This window comes from Ochotona curzoniae, unplaced genomic scaffold (genome assembly GCF_017591425.1).
Source record: "Ochotona curzoniae isolate NIBS_2020 unplaced genomic scaffold, NIBS_Ocur_1.0 scaffold_4506, whole genome shotgun sequence".
Lineage (NCBI taxonomy): Eukaryota > Metazoa > Chordata > Mammalia > Lagomorpha > Ochotonidae > Ochotona > Ochotona curzoniae.
In genome coordinates, this window is record NW_024467119.1 from 67,432,807 (window position 1) to 67,457,954 (window position 25,148).

The 25,148-nt window shown below is 43.1% G+C and overlaps 1 protein-coding gene across 15 annotated transcripts in view; it reads right to left on the reverse strand.

Moving 5' to 3' along the window:
• Positions 1–25,148, reverse strand: part of ELF2 (E74 like ETS transcription factor 2) — a 107,579-nt gene that overhangs the window by 15,116 nt on the left and 67,315 nt on the right. For 10 of the 15 annotated variants that reach the window (XM_040967226.1, XM_040967216.1, XM_040967225.1 and 7 more), the window contains one exon: positions 889–1,002. In XM_040967226.1, coding sequence (XP_040823160.1) covers positions 889–928 — 40 coding nt within the window. In that variant the 5' untranslated portion in view covers positions 929–1,002. Of the gene's footprint in view, positions 1–888; positions 1,003–11,049; positions 12,158–25,148 lie in introns of those variants that run through there. The other 5 variants (XM_040967230.1, XM_040967224.1, XM_040967221.1 and 2 more) reach the window with 5 other exon arrangements.

The following is a 25,148-nucleotide window of genomic DNA, read 5'->3' on the forward strand; positions in this document are numbered from 1 at the left end:
CAAGTGACTGCAACAACTAGAACTGCCTATCCGAAGTCAGGAGCCAGGAGACTCTTCTGAGCCTCCCATATGGGTAGAATCCCAAGCCTTTGGGAAGCAGGGAGCTGGATGGCAAGTGCCCCCTGCCCGCCCAAAGATATGAACCAGTGTCCCATATGGCATCCTGGCACATATAGGGCGAGGACTTTAGCCAGGGAGCCAGGCCCACAACTATCTTTAAAAAAAAAAAAAGGATTTATTTATTTTATACTACAAAGGCAAGAAGGATTGGACTAGCCATTTGAGCCACTGCACTGGCCTGAAATCCCTATCATTTAATAAAGTATTCAGAGTAGTCCCAGAAGGGAACTCCTCAACTGCCACTTCTTAAGGATTATAAAAGCTTATCGTTTACCCAGACTTAAGGAAACAGGAAAAGGAGCATTAACACCTATTTAATAGACAGCTACCTATCTATAGTGGACATTTTCTATATCACTTGCATCTAAAATAAAACCAAAACAAATAAAACCAAAAAACCAGAGGCAGACGTTTGGGCATAGCAACTCAAGCCAATGCCTGTGACTTGAGCATTCATATGAGCACAGGTCAAGAGTTCCAGCTTTTCACTTCCCATCCAGCTAATGGCCTGGTAACAACAGCAGCAGATGGTCCAAAGGATGATGCCCGCTGCAACCCATGGTGGAACCTCAACGAAGTTCCAGGCTTCAGCCTGTTTTAGCCCTGGCTGTCACAGTCTCTGGGGAGTAAAGAAACCAGAAGAGAGGAGACCTCTGTCTCTCTCTCTCTCTCTTAAATAAATTCATCTTTTAAAAGACAACAACAAATAATTTCATTCTAGATATGTGAAGAAACGTGATCTAATCTAAAAACAAAGAGTGCACCTACCGGGACTTCTTGAATCTCTCAAGCAGGTAGGAGATTCCATATGAAGCAGGGCTTCAGCAGCTTCAATGGTCTTATCCGTACAGTGTGCATTGCTGCTATGAACTGATGCTTCCACTGGGGGGAAAAACAAACTCTCCATTAGAAATACATCAGACACATAACTAAACTCAAAACATATCACCACTGAAGAAATAAACACACATTAAGTTCCAAGCACTAATCTGTAAATCTACAGATTAAATCAAAAAACAAAGATTAATGCCTACCCTTTGCAAAACACTAATTAAATGAGGCTGATTAGGGATTAATAATAAGTTTCTGGATCTTACTCAAAGGAAAACAAAGACCCTTGAAATTTGTACTCTGTGTCAACTTTAGGCCAAAACTAATTGGGGTGGGGGACAGCACCAGGGCCAGGCAGAGAGAAGATGGTTATAGATTATCAATCCTATAAGGTCAAACACATATTTTGCTATATTATTGCCTCATTTAAAGCCAAGAATAACCTAGCAGAATGTCAGACTCACCCTGTGTCTCAGCATACACAATGAAATGGTTTGCTTCTTTCAGATACCCCGATAAACACTCTCAGGCGGGCCTGAAAACGAGCCTCAGCCTCGTGCCAGAACACCAGAGACTTTTTTCACACTAACCTTGCTCAGGGGAGCCTTCCTGGACTTCGCTTAGTTTTAACCTAAGAAAATGTTTTTCCCCATGAAAGTTTTCCTAATTCTACCACCCACTGAACTTTCTGTATGCTTTGCTGATCTGGTTACTTGTGAAACACTGACGTGTACAGCACTGAACTGAGCTTTCTTCCAGTCTCTACCACTTCTTTGATAACAGAGACGAGAACACAAGCACTCTGAAACCCAGGTTTTTCTCTTTGACAGTACAGGAATATTATTTACCTCAAACAACTGCAAGAATTAAGAGAAGTCATTCCCATTAAAAAGCACAGTGTCTGGCATATAAGAAAGAACTCAGTAAATGGTGATAATTTATTGCTCCTTTGAGATTAAAAGCTTCCTGAAGTCAGGGGGCTATCTTAACTCATCTTTAAGCTCGATGTGGTTCCTAATACAGCACATAGTAAACATGTAGGACAATCCACTGAGCTTACAGGAAAGCTGGCAATTCATGAACAATGTTACTGTCTTAACAAACAAACTTCACATTCTGACTTAAAAATACTGGCCTGTTTATCTGGTAACAGGTTCGGACAAATGAACATAGATGCTTCTAAGGGGATATATTTTTCTCGAGTTGCATACTAAACGTTTACACACACTTCACAAAATATTACAAATTCTTATGAAAGATATCAATCTTTTTCAACTGTTTCCAGTAAACTTTTAACTGGGGTGGGGGGTGGGCAAGGGCGGGGGGGGGGGGGCGCGGCGCAGGGAATCCATCTATTTCAAAAATTGCCAAATGCTAAAGCCCCAGACTAACCATCAGACATTTGGAGAGCATTTATTTTTCAAATCCAGGGACTGTTTTACCACCTGTTGCACATCATCCACACTCTCAACCAAGGTACTGGGTCTCTCCAGTTGCTCTTTCCATTTATGGAAATCTGCTCAAAGCTAAATGGTTCCAGAGAGGCAGCCAAACCTCTCAGTAAATCTATCTTTAGGTGACCTGGCTTACTCTTATCTGCGGCTTCACCGAACCAAAGAATTCAATCAGTCCTTCTAGTTCAACTTTAAGAAACTATAAAACTAGGTCAAGAAAAATAATAACAATTTAAAAATACATTCTACAAAAAAAAGAAGTATTAAGAATAAAACATACTATCATTCTCAAAATTTTTTTTCAAAGGACCTCTCTACAATACACTTGCTAACAACTAACTTGGAAAACCAATTCTCAGGTTTTAAAAGTTTATTCCAGTAATCATTCTTTTTTAGAGCCTGTCTGATGCAGTAGTAATTTAGCTGTTGTCTTCAGTGCTATTAATAACACCACCCTGGATAAACTAACTCCTTATGTAATTGTATTAAGGCACACCCTAGAATCGCTACCGTATTAAAATCAGAACTCCAAGTATTCAGAATCTAATAACAAAAAATTTTTATCAAGTTTCAAAATGTCAACAAAATGGAATTTGTCTGACAGTTACATATTATGTGCCCTAAATTCTTAGGTAAATTTGTAAACAATGACTTCAGATCAAGTTTATAAAAGTATATTTTCTTGCTCATGTTTCTGACCTCAGCCTGTCATTCCTCCCAAATTCAACATATGCTACTGCAGAAGTAGATACTAAACTGATAACAGATACTACATATGACCTTAGTCAAGGCCAGGAAGCAATCCCTGCTCCCCAGAAGTAGATACTTACAGAATGGAATGCACAAAAACTTAGTAAAATTTACTCATGCTTTAAATTTAGGATGAGACTATAAAGTATTCATAAATTATGAGTTTTCAACCAAATGATCTAAAACTCTACATACCATCAACTCATGGGATCTGAGTGTTTCCAGGCCCTGAGACACAAATGAGAGTACGTTCTGTGCCCTCATGAAGCCTATACTAGTATATAATTCAGAAAGCATAAAAACTGTAAATTTCCACGAAAGTAGAAGTGTAAAATAAAGTTACTCTGCAAGCCACTAGTTTGTGAAGGAAAGCACCACTTTCTTCCCTTTTTTGATGTTTAGTACCAATTTTACTTCTTGTTACTTTTATTCACTAACTCAAATAACACTACGCACATGTAACAATCTAAAAGCCTATTCTCAGATCAATTTACAATAATGTACTAAATGTGAAGTGTCTAAGAATACTTCACACACTTTGTAAACACCTCCTTTTTTTAAAAAAGATTTTGTTTTCATTACAAAGTCAAATATACAGAGAGGAGGAGAGACAGAGAGGAAGATCTTCTGTCCAATGATTCACTCCCCAAGTGAGGGCAACGGCCCAAAGCCAGTAGCCAAGAACTTCTTCCGGGTCTCCTGTGTGGGTGCAGGGTCCCAAGGCTTTGGGCCATCCTCCACTGCTTTCCCAGGCCGCAAGCAGGGAGCTGGATGGGAAGTGGAGCTGCCAGGATTAGAACCGGCACCCATACGGGATCTGAGTACGTTCAAAGGGAAGACTTTAGCCACTCAGCCACCATGCTGGGCCCAACACCACCACTTTTTAACTACTGCTGATCAGAGTCAGCATATAACCTCTAATGATAGATATTGTAAAAGTATCTATTCACAAAAAACCTCCAGATTTCTACAATTGTCGAACTTTTCAATTCCTTTTTTCTTCAGGCTAATGATTTAAATAAAATTTTAAATTTTGCACCTTTTTTTTTTCATTAATTACATTGCATTATGGGACACAGTTTGATAGGCTCTGAGATACCCAACCCCCCCCCCATGGTGGATTCCTCCACCTTGTTGCAGTAGCACAATTCACATTCACTCAAGATTCTTTCATTGCAAGCATATACCAAGCACAGAGTCCAGCTTCTTATTGTCCAAATAAATTCATGTCCAAATAAATAAATGGTTTCTTGGGGAGACCATCTCTGGTCTGAAGGCAGAGCTGGCAGAATATCATCCCGATCAATTAAAAGCCACAAAATAACATCAACAGCAATTTACAATTATGGAATTTTGTGACATGGTATTGAGTAACCAATGTTAAAAAATGCAAGTTCTTAACCACATCCTGTGACTACTTCACTGACATTTCAACTTTAGTTTATATACAACTGGCTTCTATACACCTTAGAATGGCTATAGCTGTCTCGTGTCTATTTTCATTTTAGTATTTAACAGTTTATAGTATTGAAGCATAATTTTGCTGAACCTGGCAGATTTTAGGATAGTCTAAATTGGCTTATAACTCTAACAAGGCATATGTCAACAGTTGAGGTACAGGACAGTTTTAGGAGGGGTGTGCAAAGAAATCTTCAATATCTTAGAGAGGAGTAACTAATCTTTGTGTCCTGCCTAGTAAGGTATAAGTCCACGCTGACCATTTTCTGTCTGGTTCTAAGCTTTCCTTGCTGTTCTCTGTCAATCTATTATAATTTTTTTTTTGGGGGGGTGGGGAGGGGCCTCTGGAGCAACCCTGATGGTCATTGCAAGAGAGGATGGAGATCCAAAGTTGGGACTAAGTAAAGACCAGAGAAAAATTTTGCACCATTGTTAAGGATAGCATGAATTTAAATGTTACCCATGCAAATAAGTAAACTGCAACCAAGAAATAAAAATAAAATGTCTTAACTTTTACTTAAAACCTGATTTACTGGTCTCTTTCTAGACTTACATAAATTTTATAGGAAGGGAAAAATAACCAACTCATGCTAACAATGAAGCTGCAAAGTAGTCTGACATACTTTAGGGTTACTACTAATAGTTGGGCAATCCTTGACAAAAAAAAAAAAAAGTGCATCAAATAAAATTTCAAAAGCTACTTTAATCACACAGCCAAAAGTCAAACCTGCTTATGTCCTCATTTACTATTGGTAAAAAACATATTCCATTTCCATCTTTCTAATCATCCCCTGTTTGTATGGTAGACCATTCCAGACTCACTCAACAGCTGTTACAAAATACCAAACTGGGTAATTAAGTCTGACAAGAGGCATACCTCTCAGCTTTGCATAAGAGAATGCTGGCAGTGGATCCGGTTCCTAACTATGTTCACAAGTCAAAAATAAAATTTAGTAGCAATATGAGAGCAAAGGAAAAAAATTTGAAGACTCCTCACTGGATGACAGCGGGACTCCTCTACCAGCAACACCACAAATAGTACAAAGTTACACTCAGCCGCTGCAGCTGATTTAGTTCGGCTTATCCTCTAATGCCCAGAGGCTGTAACAGTGTCAGGGGGGTAAGGAACACTGCCTAATGTAATGCAAAGAGAAGAAGTTAAAAATCTGGAACTCTCCATCCAGTGACCTTCTCCTAATCAATACAGTTGTGTTATAAAGTGTGAAACTGATAGATAAACATATAAACAAACATAATTTAAAATTTTCCAGTAGTCACATTTTAAAACCATAGAAGTGAAATTCATCTTTTATTTGTCCCAGCATATATTGTGATTTCGATATGTAATCATGTTGAAGTCAACATAAAGAAGTTGTCCACTGCTTCAGTTTTAAAGTTTAAATTGTGACCAACTAAAACTTAAAATTTAGTTTCTCAGTCACGTTTCAAATCCTCAAGAGCCACATGTCGCTAGTTTGTACTGCATCAACAAGATAGATCTAAATAATCCTGTAATGGTCAGAGAATTCCCTGACAGTTATCAGAGTTCCATTAAATTTTGTTTATACCAATTATATTTGAAAACAGAGAAAATTGTAAGATATCATTTCATTTAAATAAATCACTAGTAATCACAAATTTTGTAAGAACGTTCTACAACAGCAAAAGGGGGGGGCAGGAGTTGTCACAACTAAGCTACTGCCTGTGACACCCATAATCCATAAGGTGGTTGGTTCCTGTCCGGTTGATCCACTTCTGACCCAGTAATGTGCCTGGGAAAGCAGAAGAAGTTGCCCCAACAGCTAAATACTCACCTTGCAAGCACTGGGATCTAATACGGGTGCAAGTTCATGTCCTAGCTGCTCCACTTCCCATCCAGCGCCCTGCTTGTGGCCTGGGAAAGCAGTCAAGGACAGCCCAAAGCCTTGGGACCCTGCACCTGCATAGAAGACCCGGAAGCAGCTCCTGGCTCCTACTGGCTTAGCTCTGGCTTTTGAAGCCATTTAGGGAGTGAACCAGTAGATGGAAGATATTTCTGTTACTCCTCTGCTCCATAAATCTGATCTACCTTTCCAATAAAAAATATAGTTTTAAAGATGATGATGGTCCCAGTGCTTGGGCTTCTTCACCACACCTGACAACTGTAATAAGTCTCTGGTGGCACAGCTTTGCCTTGACCTACCCCCAGGCATTGTTGCCACCTGGAAAGTACCTCAGTAGATAGAAGCTATCTTCCCCCTACCCACTCCACCATTCAAATAAATCATCTTTTTAAAAATTACTAAATAGTAAGTAGTTTTGGTTTTTTACAGTTTTGCACATCTTCTGAATACTTGGTTTAAAAAAAAAAAAAAACACAGCTGTGAGCCCAGCTCAATGGCTCAGTGGCTGAAGTCCTCGCCTTGTACACGCTGGGATGCCATATGGGTGCTAGTTCTAATCCCGGCAGCTCCACTTCCCATCCAGCTCCCTGTGTGTGGTCTGGGAAGGCAGTCGAGGATGGCCCAAAGGCTTGGGACCCTGCACCCCTGTGGGAGACCCAGAGGAAGCTCCTGGCTCCGGATCGGCTCAGCTCCAGCCGCCACTTGGGGAGTGAGCCAGCAGAAGGAGGATCTTTCTGTCTCCCCTTGTCTTTGTATATCTGACTTTCCAAGTTTGAAAAAAAGAAAAGCTGCATTTTCCTAGCTCATTCTACATCCAACCTGTTGGATTATCTCATTATAAGACATAAAGGGTCTTGGAGCCATCAGAATTCCTATATCATGCTTTACCTTTTCATTCTAGTACATCCCCCCCCCCCCACAATTTCAGGATTTTTCTCTTCCAGATTAATAGGAAGAAAATCCAAAATCCTAATGTTTTTATTTCAGTATGGCTGCTTCCAAATAATCTCTATTCTCTAGTAGAATTCATCACGTGCTCATGAAGTATATGATGGCATCATTCTCCGCCCCCCCGCAAAAAAAAAAAGAAAAAGAAAGAAAATCCAAAACCCAGCATGCTCAATTGTTAAGGTTATTCAAATATTCCAAGATCCCAAAAAATTCTGAAATCCATAATGTATCTGGGCACAAACAATTTTCTATTTCAAATTTCACAATAAACTTTAACAAAATAGACAAAGTTTATTTTGTCAATGAAAATATTTAAACTAAGAATCCATAAAAATCTTCCCTTCTTCATTTAACAACCCCACTGTAGAGCAAAATTTTCTGGTGACCCTGTTTTTCAAATTAAAAAAGAAAAGGAAGGGAACAAATTAAGGAAAATTGGACATAAAAATAAGACAGGGTATTTGAAGCTATAAATCTCCCAGAAAATGCATACTGTACACACAATACTCTCACATAAATATTAGGAAAGTAACAATGCCAAACATTTGTTATATGTACATAATATTAAAATTAGCCTAAATTATTAAATACTAAGTTATTAAATAACTACCATAGGTTTATTCAACATATAATAACAGCCTCAGGTTCCAATTTGGCACTTACACATATTATCAAAGATTGGCTAAAATAAATCAGTCATCCAATTACATAATAACCTTTAAAGACACATACACTCTTAAGGTATAATTAGCAACAAATCCAAGAGATGACTTAACTTTCCATTAATACTTCTCACTATTTTTCTTCCAGTCTTAGAACTTTCACAATGCAGGGGTCATCTACTCAAGCCTGTGCCCTTATGATAAAGCTCTCCAGAAACGCAGGCAGCAGCACACAGCTGGCTCGGGGAGCGGCCACACACCAACAGCGCCTCCAACACACTGCCAAGCAAAGCTTTCTAAAGGACATTCAATCTTTACCATGAAAGTACCTAGTATGGTTAAACAGAGATTTTTTTTAAATAAACAAATTTACATAATCTTTCAAACCCCTCTACAGCATAAATATTGACAGCTAAAAGAATGTGTACACATGACACTTAAGCTGACAAGAGCAAACATAAGCAAAAGTATAAACTCCAGTTCCTCCTAACAAATGGTGGTGCTAAGAACAAACGCGTCAAGCCTGTGCACAACACTTATGCTAATGATACTCAACCTGGAGCTCACCTCTTGCCCAGACTTTCATAGGGATCACCCAGCACTGGTCACCAAGCACTGTCTCCATCACTGCATCCACTTGTACAGTCCTACAGCTGGACATCTGTCTCCTCAGTCCAATCTTTGCTGGCACTTCATGCGCTCCCTGAAGGGGCCACAAGTTCTCATCCTTTCCATTGCACAAATACCAAATGACCACCATTCTTGTCCTAATACCACTGGGGACCGACAGCAATAAAAACTAAGAGCCAGGAATCCATATTCTGGGCCACCTTTCTTTCTCAGCCTTTACCTCACCAAATACAGCTTTGATAAATCAGAAAATCTGCCTTGTTTCTGTCTAAAGAAAAGCTTTGTAAAGGAGCTTCAGATTACAGATGCAAGATTTATTATCTGCACAACATGATCATAAAAAGCTTTAAGATATAAAACTCTTATATTTTCAAATGGAAAACTGTTCATCCTCTTCAAGCAGAGTATCACAGGTCAAGTTCGGCTTCACCGATAATCCCAAACGCTGAGGAAAAACGTAGCTTTCCACAAGCAATATGAAGCCCTGTTCCCTTTACAGTATTTTTCAAAGTTCTTACCGCAGGGCCTATTATAAGGTTCTAAATATTTTCCTATCTCTTGAAACACACACGTTCAGCACTCATGGAACATGGTACCACCCCCTGCATTTGTCTCATATGTTATTATTAGAGGAACCGAATTCTCATTGTGCACTACCTTCTATCAAAACCAGTTTTTGCTGGGACCAGAAAGTATATAACTGTCAAATTTCCAGTCACCACTGAGAAAACAGATTCTTCTAAGACTTCTCAAACACAATATTTACCTTCTTGAAACTAAAAAGCGCTGAAACGATCATGTATTTCATCATACATATGGTTACACGGACTATTCCAGACTTAATTTGCAGTTTAAGTTCCACTGTTGAATGTGGAGACCCTTGTGTTCTCGAGTTCCCCCATCAGAAACGGACCACGCAGTCTACATACAACCAAGCTACTAGCTTGAAGTCCCCCTACCTAAAAACAATGGCTGAACACAGCCTGAGATCTCTTACAGCGCCAGTGCTCTCTCATCTTCCCCCACCTCAACCACGGCGGCACGAGACAAAAACCAGGAAGGGGGGGACACCTGTGCTCGCGCTGCCAGCGCCCGGACCCTCTGCCCCGGCTGCGGCCAAGTCAAGCTGCTGTTTCTGGGTAACCCGCACCATGCCCTTCCGCTGCAGCAGCGGCCCGCACATCCCCCACTCCCGCGGCCACTTCCGTGTTTACACTCCTCTTCCCTCCAATTCCATGCGTACACTGTCAGCTTCACTCCCGCCCAATCTTCATTGGCCCAGCGCGGGCCCGGAGTCCCGCCCCCGGCAGCTAGCGTTCTTATTTGGAACATCGCGAAGAGCTGATTGGAAGCGGGGGCCTGTCAATCGCGTCCGCTCTGTCCTCTCCGAGGCGCTTCCGCTATGGTGGGAGTGGGGGGGGAGGGGAAAGGGGCAATTCTGAGCTGAGACTTCCCCAGGGCCAAGACTCCCTCCCGCCCGCCCCACTCCTTCGCGTTCGCCCCGTTACAAAAATAAACCTCCTCCGAAGCCCCGACGCCCCGGGTCAGGGGGACAAGACGCACCCCGTGTCCTTCCCCTTCTCCCCCTAAAAAAAAAAAAAAAAGCAAGCCACCCACGAGGGAAGGGGGCACGAACCTAGTCCGGCCCCGCACCCACTGACCGGGGCGAGGGAGGCGGCCGGGGGACGCAGCGCGGCTGCTCTGCGGGACGCGGTGACCCTGTCCAGGACCGTTACTCCGGAGCCGGCACAATGCGGGCTGCGCGGGGCAGGGAGGGTCAGGCGGGTTTTGGCGGGTACCGGTCCGCCCGGCGCTGCCCGGTCCACGCGGGAGCGCTGGCCGAGCCCACGCACCGGGGCTGGCGCGGGTGGGCGAGCCTCGCCGAGCCGTGCCCCGGCCGCGGGCGGCGGCGGCCTCTCCGGCCAGACAGCGTGGCAGCGCCGCCAGGGACAACAGCTCCGCTCACTTCCTGGTTCTCGCAGCCGGGGCGAAGCGCGCAACTCGTCCGCCCCCGAGTGCCCAACTTCACCGGGCTCCGCTGCCAGCGCCCGCCCGGCAGCCGCGCCGCTGCACGCCCGGCCCGCCCCGGAGCGCCGGCGCCGGAGCCCAGGCAGGTTACTCTCCAAGGTGATCACTTCCTGATTCGTCGCCTCCATTACTTCATTCACTCCCCCCTTCCCCTGGCCGCCCAGTGCCCGTGGGTGGACACCGGCCCCCCTGCCCTGACCGCTCCAGGGGAGGCACCCCGCCTTCTGTGCACCCCATCTCCTGCTGCACCGATGCACGGGAGCAAAGTTCCCCAGTCCTTACCGGCCCGGATGAGCAGATCCAGCTGGTTCGTGGGTCCCTCATGCAGAGACGTCGCCATGTTTATCCCGGGGCTGGAGCTGCTGCTTCACATTGACTTACCCCGCGAGCCGCGGCGGCAGGGGAGGAGGCGGAACCCGCGGCCGGAGACACACGCCGCGCGACCCACACACACTCGCGCACTCGCACACACTCCGACGCCCGGATCCTTGCGCGTCCTCCGACAGGAAGCCGAGGCCGGCCCGCCTCCCGCCGCCGGGCAGAGCAGCCCCACCACCTAACGGCAGGGGCGGCGGCGGCCCCGGCTGGCGACGCGATCCTTCCGCCCCGCGCCCAGACAGGAAGTCCCGGACGCCAGCCCCGGAGGACGCCGCGGCCCGCGGCCCGAGACACCTGAGGCTGCGGGCGGCCGGCACCGCGGCCCGCGCTCGGCCCCGCGGCAGGAAGAGGCGCGTTTCACGCCCTGCGGAAGAAAAGTCTACAGTTGTGGCGTGTCCTCCAGCCCCCACCCCCCACCTTGGAAAAGAGCCATTAATCAGAATTTCTTCCTGGAAGCAATCGAATACCTAGTCCCACAGCTGTAAATAAAGATGGCTTTTTAACTTGTTTGGGCCTTTTCAAAGCTTATGCAACACGTAACCAGTTCGCGTCAAAGAAATGCACTTTAGAACAGGACACCACCACCAACAACAAAAGCATACTTAAAAAATACTCTGAAAGCATTACCAGGAAAGTAAGAAGCTTCTAACTACTTTCCGAGACCGACTTCCGTTCACAGACACAGCACACTAAACAGGTATTTAGTAAACACAATACAATAACCTTTCGGGGCTCAATTAGACTTCTCCGATTTGCTAATCATGAAATTCATACACCCTTTCTGTTTGGTTGACATACTCATATAACTGTTATCTCAAACAAAATCTTTGCTAGAAACTAACCGTACTACAAGCAAAGTATAAAAGTATAAGAGGATAAGGAGGTAGATTGCCAAGCTAGCTAGTATAAATTTACTGACAACAGCAAACCAACAAATGACAGGAACTGCCTTAAAACACGAAAAAGCTTCCATGACAAAAACTTGAAAACCAAACGTTGCCATAAAAGTTGCTTGTACACAAAATTGACATAGGTAGTACCTTCTCTAGAGTATTCAATAAATACATGCTGAATAAGCACCAAAAAAATAGCTCTGGAAGTTACAAATGTAATTACTAATTAAAGTGATATAAGTTTTATGTGAATTAATTTTGCCAATAATAGGGAAATTGTTTTTATTGGTAATATTAATGCAGTACCACTATAAAAGTTGCCCAGTATCAGTGTAGTGACAATGGATCTGCATATCTGCGGCTTTTTTTTTTTTTCTTCCAAATAAGCTTTTGTTTTCTTGCCACTCTCCCCTGGACTGATCACCATAACCCTCACTCTCCCAAGAAAGAACCTACTGGTCATTTCCAAAATACAACTCCCCTTAAACCAAACCTGAATCTGTGTCTTGGATTGGGTAAATCTGCCAGGAATGGGATAAAAGGCACTGGATGATGGTTAGCTTTTATCTGATTGCTAATCAACTGAAAACACAGGCCTTCCGCTGACAGCACCACAGAGTTTCTATGCGGGGGGATGGGAAGTAATAGTTAAGGAGTAATTTCAATTTTCAGAAGAATCACTGAATTTCATAACAAATCTGAATAATGCTCCTATCGGTTGGTAGTGTCTAATGTATTCTGGAAGTAAATAGAATAATAAGGGCAAAGGTATATTTTCTGTGGAGGTGCAAAGTCAACTGGGCTCAAAAGCAGTCTCTATGATGTAGAATCAGTTCAACACCTGATCTATAACCTTATTTTTACATTTTACTTATTTGAGAGGCACCCAGAGAGAGCCATCAGCTGGCCACTCTCCTCATGACAGCAATCCCTGGGGACAGGCCCAGTCGCAATTCAGTTCTCCCACACAGGTGGCAAAAATGCCAACCACTTGCACCATTACCTGCTGTCTCCCAGCATGTACACGAGCAGGAAGCTGCGATCAAGAGCCAAGCCAAAACTCCAAACAACATGGGAAGCGGGAATTATAACACTGCAGTAGGCCAAACACTTGCCCCCAACACACATAACTTATCTTACAACTTGCTTTGGAAAATATATCTGAAGAAGTGACTTATGTATGTGGAGCCTTCGAAAAGTTCATGAAAAATGCAGATTATGTAAAACTGTAATAGATTTGGGAAAAAATTCACACCAAAATAGATATTTCAATTCCATTTTGCATGATTTTTGTTTTGTTTTATTTTGTTTGAAAGGCAGAGAAACAGGGCCTGGCGCGGTGGCGCAAGTGGTTAAGGTCCTGGCCTTGCAGGATCCCATATGAGCGCCGGTTCTAATCCCGGCAGCCCCGCTTCCCTTCCAGCTCCCTGCCTGTGGCCTGGGAAAGCAGTTGAGGACGGCCCAAGGCTTTGGGAACCTGCACCCGCGTGGGAGACCCGGAAGAGCTCTGGGCTCCTCGCTTTGGATTGGCATAGTATCACTTGGGGAGTGAATCATCGGACGGAAGATCTTCCTCTCTGTCTCTCCTCTCTCTGTATATCCGCCTTTCCAATGAAAAAATAATAAAAATAAATCTTTAAAAAAAAAGAAAGGCAGAGAAACAAAGACAGAAGATATTCCATTCACTAATTCACTGGCAAACACCTGTAATAGCTGGGGCTGTGCCGGGTCAAAGGCAGGAACAGGAACACAGCTGCATCTCAGGTGTGTGGCAAGGAGCAATTCCTGAGCCATTGCTGCCACCTTAGGGTACAATACAGCAGGAAGCTGAATAGGGGTGGGACTGGCACTCAGATCTGGGTACTCTGTTATGAAATCTGGACATCCCAAATAGTGACTTGACCACTACACCAAATGCCCATCCTAATTCCCACAAACTTCCTTCAGTACCTTCATATTCGTGTCAAACTCATATTTCAAGCTCCAAGAAAACAGCAACTATATCCCTACATTACACCTATATACACAGATACATTGCAGAAGGACTGCAAAATCATACTAATGTTTAAAGCTTATGAAAACACAACTCCAAGGCAAGGCAGGTTGAGCTATTACTTGCAATGCCAGCACCTATATCTCAATTCTGATTGTAGTCCTGACTGCTTCACTTCCAACTCAGCTTTCTGTTAACAAACCTGCAAAGGGAGAAGGAATGGCCCAACTACTTGAGCCACTGCCACCCACATGGGCGATCAGGATGGAGCTCAAGGTTCCAGGGTTTCGGCCTGGTCCAGTCCTGGCTGTTGTGGCCAATTTGCAAAGTAAACCAGCAAATGGAAGAAATCACTTTCTCACTCTATTTCTCTTCTTCTGTTGCCACTCTTTCAAATAAATAAATATTTTTATAAAATGAAAAAAGAAAACACAGTTCCTTGAGCTTTAATGTAACTCTTTCTTGCTAGTGTAAGCAGGCTTTCAAAAAGCACCGATACATTTTAGAGACCAATAACACTACACTGGGAATAACAAGTAAGAGTAGATAACTATTTGAATTAATATTGGCACACACTTTCAGAAAAGTGATGTGGCACATATATATTATGGGTCTAAGCAAAGTTTACATTTTCTGACAAAAGAAGTTCACTTCTGGAGCTTACGCTGAGAAAATGAAAATGATGTTCAATGACTGTTTTATTAAAAATATATTTAAAGATTTTTAACATGAGAAAAACTTAAAAATAGAAGGGCAGGTGTGTTGTGTATTTGTGACACACATGCACTTATCTTCATTTTTCAAGTTTGCAAGATTCAGCAGGCAGCAGCTGAGTAGAAGAATTTTAAAACTTGAGTGTGAGGGCCCCGCACAGTGGCCTAGCGGCTCAAGTCCTCACCAGGAACGCACCAGGAATCCATATGGGCGCCGGTTCTAATCCCGGCAGCCTCGCTTCCCATCCAGCTCCCTGCTTGTGGCCTGGGAAAGCACTCAAGGATGGCCCAAAGCCTTGGGACCCTGCTCCCATGTGGGAGACCCAGGGGACACTCCAGGTTCCTGGCTTCGGATCAGCTCAACTCTGGCCGTTACAGCCAATTGGGGAGTCAATCAATGGACAGAAGCTCTTCCTCTCTGTCTCTCTTCCTATCTGTATATCTGACTTTGCAATAAAAATAAATAAATCTTAAAAAAAAACTTCAGTGTGAAGTCATGTTATTACACTACACATTTTCGAGTAAATTCATATTCTGCTAATAAAATTATAGAAAGATGTCCCTACATCAAAATTATTGATGTGTCCCAGCAAGAAAAAAGGAAAATAAAAGCCAATTCTTACCAAATGCTCTCCTAATAAAAACACATCTACTTCTATGTTTTCCACTTAATTTTTTATATACAAGGTACTTCAGAAAGTTTGCAGAAAATAGAATTGAGAGATATATTTATTGCATTTTCCACAAACTTCTACTCCTTTGAAATTGATATTACTGTTATGCTTACATGGATAAAGGATCTAAGGTTTCTTACTCAAGATCATGGAATTAATGAAGAGCAAGATCGGATTTGAATCCTCTCTTGCACCCCAGGCTTTAGTCTCACTATCCAGGAATTCCAGGAACCAGAGACCTGGTTATTTGACGTTATGCATTTAGTACCCATGGGCCTTCTTGTCAACAACTCCTTTTGCATTTCTCCCCTTTAAGAGTTGGAGTGTAGGCCCCTGTCTCCCAAGGGTTAACTCCACAGCTTAACTTGTTTCTCAAGGTGTAGCAGGATGGGCAATCTTGGCCTGCTGCATTTAGCCCCTGGCTTGACAGCCAGTTTCCTCCTCCCTTGCTTCTCCCCTTTTTACCCACCCTCCGGGGAGCTTAGGTGTTGCTTAATCTTTGGGAAATGCCTGGAGGGGCCAAACAGACTAAAAAAGATGCAGCTTGACTTTAAATAAATTGGCATTCTCTTCACAAGAATGACCCACTGTGTGTCATCTGTGTGTTGTCTGTTTCATAACCCTAGTCCCTCCACTCGGCTCGGGGTACACAGTGACACTGCGTTGCCCACATTGGAGCCAGACCCGGCTCGATGGCCTTGTGGCTAACGTGCTTGCCTTGTACAAGCCAGTATCCCATATGGACACTGGTTCTAATCTTGGTGGCTCTGCTTCCCATCCAGCTCCTTGCTTGTGGCTTAGGAATACAGTCGAGGACAGCCCAAGACTTTGGGACCCTGCACACTGCGGGAGACCTGGAGGAGTTCCTGGCTTCGGATTGGCTCAGCTACGGCCATTGCAGCCGCTTGGGGAGTGAATCATCATCTTCCTCTCTGTCTCTCCTCTCCCTTTCCAATAAAAAAATAAATAAATACATCTTTTTAAAAAAAAGGGGGGGGGAGAGTTGGACCCTCCTGCTCTTCCTCATTTGTGTACAGGCTACACTAATTACTCTTTCTCATGGAAGGAAGTTGGCTTGAGATAATAGCTCTTAGAGGTTATGTTATGAGTACAATCAAACAGATCAGTGGAGTTGGAACAATAAGATAAGACGCAAAAACATCCTACCAACCAGATATCAGACTGAGCTATCAAGGGGAGAGTCTATTAGCCCATTTTTCATTTCTTTAGCGAAATATATGATGCAGTCCAGTTTTGTTTTATTTAAAATAAAAAAAAAAAAGGTGGAAGGGCCCAGTGCGGTAAGCCTAACAGCTAAAGTTCTCACCTTGAATGTGCCAGGATTCCGTATGGGTGCCAGTTCTAATCCTGGGAGCTCCACTGCCCATCCAGCTCCCTGCTTGTGGCCTGGGAAAGCAGTTGAGAACAGCCCAAAGCCTTGGGACCCTGCACCCGTGTGGGAGAACCAGAAAGGTCCCTGCCTCCAGGCTTCGGATCAGCTCAGCTCTAGCCGTGCTCTGGCCCTTGTGGCTGCTTGGGAAGTGAATCAATGCACAGAGGATCTTCCTCTCTGTCTCTCCTCCTTTGTGTATTTCTGACTTTCCAATTAATTAATTAATTTTTTAAAAGGCCTGGTGCGGTAGCTCAGTGGCTGAAGTCCTCACCTTCCATGTGCCGGGATCCCATAGGGGCACCGGTTCTTTCCTTTTTTTTTTTTTAAGATTTATTTATTTTTATTACAAAGTCAGATATACAGAGAGGAGGAGAGACAGAGAGAAAGATCCCAAGATTCTCCGTCCGATGACTCACTCCCCAAGTGACCACAACAGCTGGTGCTGCACAGATCCGAAGCCGAGAACCAGGAACCTCTTCCTGGTCTCCCACGTGGGTGCAGGATCCCAAGGCTTTGGACCGTCCTCAACTACTTTCCCAGACCACAAGCAGGGACCTGGATGGGAAGTAGAACTGCCGGGATCAGAACTGGCACCTATATGGGATCCTGGCGGGTTCAAGGCAAGCACCTCAGCCGCGAGGCCACAGCTCCGGGCACAATGGGTGCCAGTTCTAATCCCATTGGCCCAGCTTCCCGCTTGTGGCCTGGGTAAGCAGTAGAGGACAGCCCAAAGCTTTGGGACCTTTCACCCACGTGGGAGACTTGGAAGAGGGTCCTGGCTCCTGGCTTCAGATCTGTGCAGTTCAAGCCATTACAGCCACTTGGGGAGTGAATCAGAGGACAGAAGATCTTCCTCTCTGTCTCTCCTCCTCCTCTCCTTATATCTGACTTTCCAATAAAAAGGAATAAATCTTAAAAAAAAAAAAAGGTGGAGAGAGAGCAGAGAGGCACTGCAGTGCAGGTTAAGCTGCACTTGGGATACTCAGATCCCGTCCCTGAGTACTACTAGTGGCGACTCGAGGCTCCTGTCTAGTGTAGTCTCAGTGTTTATGGCCATTCAGGGAATAAACCAGTGGATTTAACTTTCTCACACACACACACACACTCACTCACACACCCTTTTATCTCACTCTCTCCCTCTTTCTGTGTGTCCATGTATGTGCGCATTTGTCTTCTATTTTGTCTTTCAAATTAATTAATCTCTTAAAGGTAAAAAGAAAAATCCTTATTTAGCTCCTAATGTTGAAGGCTCTAAAAATCTTAACAGCACTGCAATGGGCTTAGTGACGGGTCCATGGCAGAGAGCAGGCACAGAGGCAAAAGGAAGCGATCCTATCTCCATCCAGGAAATCAGAGGTTCAAGGGTGGGTTTAGACTTTATAACAACTCACTCTCATTCACCCAGTGACCTGGACACTTCATGCTAGGCCTTTCCTCCCAATAGCACTACTCTGGGGACTAAGCCTCCAGCTCACGCAAACTCAAGTGGGATCAACAACATGACAGTCACAGCACAGACCCTCAGGTCCTGAAGCTGCCTGAACCTGGCACACACAGCACAGCCAACACTGTGCAGCTACAACGCTCCTCAATCCTTAACTTCAAAATTGTGTGAGGTGGCAAATGGTTTTGGTTTTAAGCTAGAATCAGATGATTTAAGGACCACTAAACAAATCTTGGTTGGCCAACATTAGGAGACAGACAACAGTTATAGGAATGCATGGTACAGATTTGCAAAGAAACATATTATTTCACACATTTTATTCTGTTCGTTGGCTACTTGCAGGTTTTATGCTATGTAACTGATTTATTTAAGTTCTGCAAAAACATTAAAATGAAGATGTTTCGCCCTATAATCATACACTTCATACACTTCATTTTTCAACAGTCATTCAGTATTTGCAAGGGCCTTCACTGCAAGCTTCTGTTGTGAGTGCCTATTACTGTTAGCACTAAATTATGTCAACAAAAGAAAAATATTATCAATCCATACAGAGAGGCATATGATACACAAAACTACTTAATTATGGAATTAAGTGATACTGGATATATGCTACTTTTTGAATGCCAGTTGTCATGCTTTTATATAACCTGGGTGTATCTCCCAAAGATTCATGCACACAGTGTCAAGAGTGGTGGAACCATTATAGAGCAGGGCCTCGCGGGGAGCGATCAGGTCACTGTGAACACTGCCCTCAAAAGGAATTCATGTAGCTTTAGCATGACTTCAGTTAAAACTTCCAAAGCAGCGAGTTATAATTAAACGGAGAGCCTCGTTCCTGTCTCTCTGGTCTCCCATCTCACTATGGGAGCTCCCCTCCGTGATGCCAGCTACCAGACCCTGCTGAAGCTAGGAGGCCCTTACTAGAGCTAGCAGAGGCTGCTACTATACTCTTGAGCTTCCACAACTGCCAACCAAATAAATCACTTCTCTTTTTAAAAGACTAAGCTTCCAATATTTTGTTATAGCAACAGAAAAAAGACTAATAGGCCACCCAAGAACCTATATCATGGGTTCACAAAGCTAAAAGATGGTTAGTAAGGGCCAAGCGTATTAGTCTTGTGACTAAAGTCCTTGCCGTGCAAGCACCAGGAACCCATATGGGCACCGGTTCTAATCCTGGCAGCTCCACTTCCCATCCAGCTCCCTGCTTGTGGCCTGGGAAAGCAGTTGAGGACGGCCCAGAGCCTTGGGACCCTGCACCTGTGTGGGAGACCCAGAAAAGGCTCCTGGCTTTAGATTGGCTCAGCTCCAGCCATTGCAGCCACTTGGGGAGAGAATCACCAGATGGAAGATATTTATCTCTCCTCTCTGTATATCTGATTTTCAAAAATAAATAAATAAAATCTTTTTAAAAAGATAGTTCATGAAATGTACATTTTTCTGAAGAGAATGTCCATGGATTTTTTTTTTTTTAGATCTTCAAAGAGGTCCATGACTCCTAATATTTGTTTTTTTTATTTTTCTTCTAAAATTATTTCAATGTAAGTTTTCACATCATAAGCACAAGAGAATTCATTTCAGGGCATGGGCTATGGTCAGATATACACACCACTGCTGATACATACTTAGCTCAGGTATGATCTGACTCAGGTTCAGTTTTCTACATCTTACTTAAATTATCCCTGGAACAGATTCTCCTGAGCTTGCTGAATATTCACTTCCTAATTATGCTAGGTAACCACTCCTTCAATTCCCAGCAGTCACTCTTAAGAAGATGCTCAACTATTATCATAGCTAGTTTTTTCTAATAGTTACTAGACAAACAGCTATTTTAAATAACATTTATTAAGCATCCAATTCACTCTGCAAAATGAATCAAAATAGTTATATTTTAGATAATATTTATGACAATGATTAAGATATGGTTATTTATCATTAGAGCACACTGAAAAGTTTTTTGCAATAACTGCAAAATTTTACAAGTTTAAGACATAATTTTTCTTTAGCATGTTTATAAAAAATTGTAGCAAATGTTAAGCTTTCCACTTATTTTCTTTTTTATTAAGAAGGTAGAGGAATAGAGACAGTGAGACACAACAAAAGAAATCTTTCATCTATTAGTTTACTTTCCAAATGGCCAAAGCATCCAAAGGCTGAGGCAGCTAAAGCCAGGGCCCAGGAAGCTGCATCATCACCTCCTGCCTTCTCGTGTGTACATACGCAGGAACCTGGGTCAGAGGCTGAGGTGGAACTCCGGCTAGACATTCCAATACGGGGTATGTCAGCCACTGCACCAAACACTCACCACTACAGTGGAATTTTTAACTGGAATTTATTTGTAATTATAGTGAAATCTAACTTTATTGAAATCAAAAAGCAAACTAATATTTCTTTCACTCTTGCAATGTTACTTTGTCATATTACCCATTGACAAAGTCTTCTGAGGTCAAGACTGAGCTTTCGGTTCCCAAACCCAGTCACCTCCTCCGAGTCCTCATCTGATATTGCTTCCCCTAACATGATATTATTGATCACCTCTTGCCAAAATTCCCCCAAGTGTTCGGGCACCTGTAGCCCATGTCTGAGAACCCAGATAAAACTCATGGCTTTGGCGGCCCAGCCCTGGAGACTGTGGCCATCTGGGGAGTGATTCTGCGGGTGGATAATCCATGTGTCTTCTCTCTCTCCTTCTCTGTTACTCTGCCTTTCAAATAAACAAGCAAGTAAATAAATAAATAAATAAATAAATAAATAAATAAATAAATCTTTAATAAATTAAAAAAATTTAATTAGCGTGTCCAATCTCGACTTAATTTTTTTGTTAGAGCCAGACACTACTTTCCAACTGTACAGTGAACCTCTCCATCTGGATGACTCACTAGCATGGAAAGGTCTTCCAGCTGCAGCTCTCCTTCACTTCCTTGAGTAACATCATCACCAACTTCCTACGCTGCAAATCTGAGTCATCGATGTTCCTAGCTCAGGAGCTCTGCTCTTACACACAGTTTTTGAAGGAGACTAGAAACTTTTAGAAAATTACTGTCTGTTTCTGTTTTTCTGACTTTTGAATAAATATAATAAAAATGTACAGATATAGATACCAATAAACAAAATTTCAAGGTCACAGAATAAGTTGTTATTCTCTCCAAAGTGGCTGTGCAAGTCCAATAATATATTCATTTCCCATTTTCCCCACACTCTTGTCAATACAAGACACAAACGGATTTTAAAGATTTCTGCTGTCTACTGAGTGATAAGGAAATTTTCATTACCATGATAATTTTCATGTATTTAATAAGTAATAAGGATAATCATTTTTACATGCTTATTCATCATTAACATTCTTCTTGTCAAATGACCTTAGGTCTCCTCAGCCATTTTTGGTCTTTACTGATCTGTAGAATGTTAATGTATTTTAGATTACAATCCAGACTTTTGAAATATCTTTAATCTACTTGACTTTAAATGCAATTGATTTATGCTCTTCTTTTTAAAAGATTTATTTATTTAACTGAAAAAGTTACAGGGAAGGAGGCCAGGAGTGACAGAAAGAGAGCAAGAGCGAATCAGTCTTCCATTCACTGGTCCATTCCCCCAGATGGCCACAACAGCCACAGCTGGTCAGGCCAAAGCCAAAGCTTCATCCAGGTGTTCCACGCGAATGGCAGAGGCCCAAACACATGGGCCATCTTAGGATACTTTTGTTAGGCCATTACTAGGAAGCTGGAATTGTAAGTAGAGAAGAATGCAAACCATCCATCACTCACATGGGATGCTGGCATTACACAAGGCAGTAGCTTTACCTGACCCCACAACTCCAGTTCCTTGTCTACGCTGTCTTTTGTCTTGTAAAAATTTCAAGTTTCAGGGGCAGGCATGATGGTTCAATTGGCTAATGTTCCTCCTGCAAATGTTGGCATCTTACATAAGTGCCAATTTGTTCCAGCTGCTCCGTTTATTTTTCTTTTTAATATTTATTTATTTTTATTGGAAAGTCAGATATACAGAGAAGAGGAGAGACAGAGAGGAAGATCTTCCATCCACTAATTCATTCTCCAAGTAGCTCCAACAGCCAGAGCTGAGCCAATCCAAAGCCAGAAGCCCGGAGTGTCCTCCGGATCTCCCACACTGGTGCAGAGTCCCAAGGCTTTGGGCCATCCTTGACTGCTTTCCCAGGCCACAAACAGGGAGCTGGATGGGAAGTAGGGCTACCAGGACATGAGCCAGTGCCCATATGGGTTCCTGGCACGTTCAAGGCAAGGACTTTTGCAGATAGGCTATTGCACCAGGCCCAGCTGCTCCACTTTCAATCAAGCTCCTTGCTTCTGACCTCGGACACCAGTAGAGGACAGCCCAAAGCCTTGGGACGCTGCATGCATGTGGGATATCCAGAAAAAGCTCCAGGTTTGGATAGGCTTAACTCTGGCCATTGCGGATTGCGGTCATCTGGGAAGTGAACCAACAGCTGGAAGATCCTTCTCTGTCTCTACTTTTCTCTGCAAATGCATCCTTACAATTAAAAAAATGAATAAATTAAAAAATGTTTTCAAGTGTGAAGGCAGGTGTTTGGCCTTTCATCTAGTGGTTGAGACACTGTTTGAACAGCCACGTCTCATTTCAGAGTCCTTGGGTTTGACCGCCAGCCCTGGCTCCCAACTGTACCTTTCTGCTGAGATGCTAGCAGGCATTGAAGATTTGCATTAGGTTCTGAAATCCTTTCTTCAGCTTTGCTGGCCACTGAGGGCATTCTGGAGAGTGGACCAAGTAATGAGGGGCTCCATGGGGTGGGCGTAGGGTGTGTGTGTGTGTGTGTGTGTGTGTGACTATCAGGTACATGTGTGTTTTGTCTCCCTCTCTCAAATAGATTTTTAAACATTTTTTTTTTAATTCCAAGATGCAAGAAGAGGGAGAAACCAAGAGAGACAGATCTTGGACCCTTTATTTTACTCACCAACTGGCTATTACACTACAACAGCCAGACCTGGGTCAGGCCTTGGCCAGGAGCCAGGAACTGCATCACAGAGTGCAGCATCTGAACTTAGATTAACACACCAACGCAGGGTGCAGGCCTGGCAAGTAGCAGCTTAACATGCTGCACCATAATTCCAGCCCCATAAATTACATGTTTAAAATAAGTAAACGAATGGAGCTGGCACTGTGGCATGGCACATTAAAGCCGTTACTTGTAGAACTGACTTCCCATATGTGTGTCAACTCAAGTCCTTCAAGCCTCACTTGCTCCACTTCCAATCCAGCTCCCTGCTAATGCACTAGGAAAGCTGCAGAAAGCCCAAGTATGTTGGTCCCTAAACTCGCATTGGAGACCTGCAAGCAGCTCCTGGCTCGCAGCTTCAGAGCAACTCAGCTGTGGATATTGCAGCCATTTGGGGAGTAAACCAGTGGATAGTTCCCTCCGTCCCCTCCCCTCTCTGTAACTCTGCCTTCCAAATAAATAATAAATTTAAAAAATTAAACAAGCTAAGCAATTAATTCAGAAATACGCAAAAAGAGCACAAAAGAAATACAAATGAAGGAAATAATGAGGATTAGGAAAGATGAAAGATAGGAAACAATTTTTAAAAAGAGGAAAGAGTCACAAAATCAAGGGATGATGCTGACCTGAATAATAAAATGAATAGACCTTGCTAAGGATTATCAAGGAAAAAATACATGAGAAAGAAGAAAGAAGGAAGTATCACTATACTTTTAAAAATGTATCTAAGGGGCCCAGCCGCGATAGCCTCGTGACTAAAGTCCTCACCTTGCATGCAGAGATCCCTTACGGGCGCCGGTTCTAATCCCAGCTGCTCCACTGCGCATCCAGCTCCCTGCCTGTGCCCTGTGACAGCAGTAAAGAATGGCCCAAAGTCTTGGGACCCTGCACCCATAAGCAAAAAAACAGCAGAAGCTCCTGGCTCCTGGCTTTGGATCAAATCAGCTCCAGCCATTGTGGCCACTGCGGAGTGAGTCAGTGGACAGAGAATCTATCCCCTTCTCTCTGCATATCTGCCTCTCCAATAAAAGCAAATAAATCTTTTTTTTAAGTGTCTATGATTTACACAGAATGTTAAAAACTAAAAAAATATAAAGAAAAAACTATACATACATATATATATGCATGAACATACAACCATACTTCCCAAAGTTCACAAAAACTGAAATTAAAAGTTTATTTTGATGTAAAATTAAATCCTGAAATCCATACAGTTTTTAACATACACTCCTATGAAATTTTTAAAGATCTTTTGTTTCTATGTGTACTGTTACATAACAGAGGAGAAAAAACCATGATTGGTCAAACAAACGCCCCAAAAGCACCCGATAAGGACTCACAATCAACCCAAAGACAAAAAACAAAGGAATGGAATTCTTTAACTTGGTATACCTTTTATAGTAAAAAGTAAAACAAACACTAAATTAAAAGGTGAAACTTCAGCTACACACTTTTCAAGGGAGGTGGAAAGGCAGCATGGTAGCCAGTGGTTTAACTTGTGTCACTACAACATGGGCTTCAGACGTTAAATCAATGAATACTTTTGGATCTACTGAAATTATTACACAAGACTTTTTATTCAACTTACGTTCATTGTGATTGGCTCAAAAGTTTTAAAAATATATATTTAGGGTCTAACATGATAGCTCAGTGGCTAAACCTTCGCTTTGCATGTGTTAGGGTACTCATTCGCTTTGCATATGTTAGGGTGCTCATTCCTGTCCTGGCTACTCCACTTTCCACCCAGCTCCCTGCTTGTGGCCTGGGAAAGCAGTAGAGGATGGCCCAAAATCATGGGACCCTGCATCACTGTAGGAGATCTCGAGGTGGCTCTTGGCTTCAGATTGGCTCAGCTTCAGCCACTGCGGCCACATGGGGCGTGAACCAGCAGATAAAACAT